The sequence below is a fragment of the Prionailurus viverrinus genome, chromosome A2 (genome assembly GCF_022837055.1).
Source record: "Prionailurus viverrinus isolate Anna chromosome A2, UM_Priviv_1.0, whole genome shotgun sequence".
NCBI classification, from domain to species: Eukaryota; Metazoa; Chordata; class Mammalia; order Carnivora; family Felidae; genus Prionailurus; species Prionailurus viverrinus.
The window spans coordinates 9,877,455-9,879,980 of record NC_062562.1 but is presented as its reverse complement, the minus strand read 5'-3'; the positions used below and the strand labels follow the sequence as shown (position 1 = coordinate 9,879,980).

General features: G+C 44.1%; 1 protein-coding gene across 1 annotated transcript; it reads right to left on the bottom strand.

Moving 5' to 3' along the window:
• Positions 1-631: 631 nt before the first annotated feature.
• LOC125160785 (olfactory receptor-like protein OLF4) lies at positions 632-1,567 on the bottom strand. Its single transcript, XM_047850137.1, has one exon. The coding sequence runs from the start codon at positions 1,556-1,558 to the stop codon at positions 632-634; it is 927 nt and encodes a 308-aa protein (XP_047706093.1). The 5' UTR covers positions 1,559-1,567.
• Positions 1,568-2,526: the final 959 nt, after the last annotated feature.

Here is a 2,526-nt window from a genome sequence, read left to right as displayed (position 1 = left end):
GTGTGGAAAGCACATGGGCGCAGGTGAGTCCTTGGACATTCCTAGCCAGAGCGGGGTGTCAATAGCCTGAGGCTTAAATGGAACAATGTTAGAGTCCACATCATCATGTGGAGTCCTAAAGGAAGTGAAGGAAAAGACTGAGACTCAAGGTGGAAACTGTGTTTTTGTATTCTCCTTGACAGTAAAATGATGGAAATGGCTTACTGATCAAGTGTAGCTTTATTCCGTACGAAGCATATAATTCATAATATCAATCTCAGGAAATCTAGGGGAAATTTACCCGGCATGGTATAAGTGATTTGAGATGAAATTAAACTTAAGAAATCCAACTAGTCCCATGTGAGATACGGAAATTTTGGCATTTGTGACCCAAGGTTGGGGTAAACTTTGGGGACACCTGAAAATAGACAAAGGAGAAACCGTCTGTATTTCAGTCACAGCAGAAGCTTAATGAAGTGAGTTCCTTAAATGTATAGACAAGTTGATCAAACAAATGGAAATGCCAAGAAAGAAATAGAAGGAGTAGATTCTACTTCCACAATCTGATCAAAGATTGGCAGTTTCTGGCTCTGAGGATTTGAGTCCTTCAATCATGGTCATGTCTTCAGCCTTTGGATGATTGGTTCTTATATCACTGGATCCCAAGGATTCTTTTCAGAGCCCTCTTTATGTCTCTGTTCCTCAGGCTGTAGATGAAGGGGTTCAGCATGGGCGTGACCACCGTGTACATCACCGAGGCTATGGCACTTGAGAGTGAGCTCTGGGTAGCAGCAGAGCTGAGGTACACTCCTAGGCTCGTACAATAAAATAAGGAGACAACCGATAGGTGAGACGCACAGGTGGAAAATGCTTTATACTTGCCCTGAGCTGATGAGATCCCACGTATGGAGGAAACTATCTTAGAATAAGAGTAAAGGATCCCAGCAAGGGGACCTCCAGCCAGCAGCATAGCTGCAAGGTACATCACCACGTTATTAATAAAGGTGTCAGAAGAGGCCAGTTGGATCATCTGATTGATTTCACAGAAAAAGTGGGGGATCACTACCTCTGTACAGAAAGACAGCCGCAACACCATTAAGGTGTGTACCAAGGAATACAGGACACTCGTGATCCAGGACACCAGAACCAGCAGCCCACAGAGCAGGGGGTTCATGATGACCATGTATTGCAGGGGGTGACAGATGGCCACAAACCTGTCATAGGCCATCACACTCAGGAGAAAGTCATCCATCCCTGCAAAGGTTATGAAAAAGTTCATTTGTGTGATACAGTCTTCATAGGTTATGACTTTGGTCTGAGTCTGGATGTTCCAGAGCATCTTCGGGACAGTGGTGGAGGTGAAGCAGATGTCTACAAAGGACAGGTTGGCCAGGAAGAAGTACATGGGGGTGTGGAGGTGGGAGTCAGAGCTGACGGCCAGGATGATGAGCAGGTTGCCAAACACAGTGATCAGGTACATGGAGAGGAAAAGTCCAAATATGAGGGGCTGCAGTTCTGGTCTCTCTGAAAATCCCAGGAGAAGAAATTTTGATATCCATGTAATATTTCCTGGTTCCATGAGGTTGCACTGACCCCCGGAAAGAGGCAAAGGACATCATTAATTTTCACATGAACAGTTTACCCACATGGTTGAAATGCTACCATTTATATTGTGCAGTCAAGAAGTTCATTTCGGTATCTTGTCCCTTTTGTCCCCAAAGGATTGTCCTTTTGAAGAGATTCCCTCCTGTTTCATCTCAGATTAGGTGTTTTGGTCTCATTCTCCACACTTCCCAGAAAAGGTCATGTATTTTACTGTTTTACTAAGAATATCTTTCCTGCATTGGAGGAATATGTACTAAGGGTCAACATGTCCCAGGTATTGTCTAGGCCATGAGCACTGGATACTGAAAACCAAAAGCCACTATAATCTAGTGATGGAGAATGAATAGAATCAAATACAAATATTAATAAGACATCACAGGGTGTCAAGTGCTATGAAGAGACAAAAGCAGATATAAAGGAGAGCGTGGATATGAGTGCTATTTTGTAATCAGTGTTTGGTCAAGACCAGTAAACTAGGTGACATTTGATCAGAGACCTGCAGGGAAGGAAGGCAGGAGCCCAGAGCCTGTGTGGGGAAGTGTGTGATGGTAGAGGGAATGGCCTCAGCTAAGGCCCTGAGGATGAAACTACTTGGAGCTATTTGAGTCCAAAACAGGAAGCATGTATGGGAAGGGGAATGAGCAGGAAAATGATCAGAGATCGTGTCAGGCAATTTCAAAGAAATAGGTGGCCTCATTGCTGGTTCCCCTTCAAGAGAAAGGAGTCACTCGCCCACACTATGTACTGCTTGTATTTTAGAATCTACCTGCAAAGTCTGCTATAAGTTGACATAGAGCTCTCTAGAAAATGGTATGTTGATTGAGTTCTGGCTTCTATATTATAAGAATCACCTTGGAATACATTGGATCATGTCCCCTGCTCTGATGACGGATGTCATTTCGCACACACACACACCAAATTAGTGATCCCTGGGCTGTGTTT

What these genes read in the sequence shown, in the direction of transcription:
- LOC125160785 (XM_047850137.1), bottom strand. Translation starts at nt 1,558, where the DNA reads ATGGAACCAGGAAATATTACATGGATATCAAAATTTCTTCTCCTGGGA.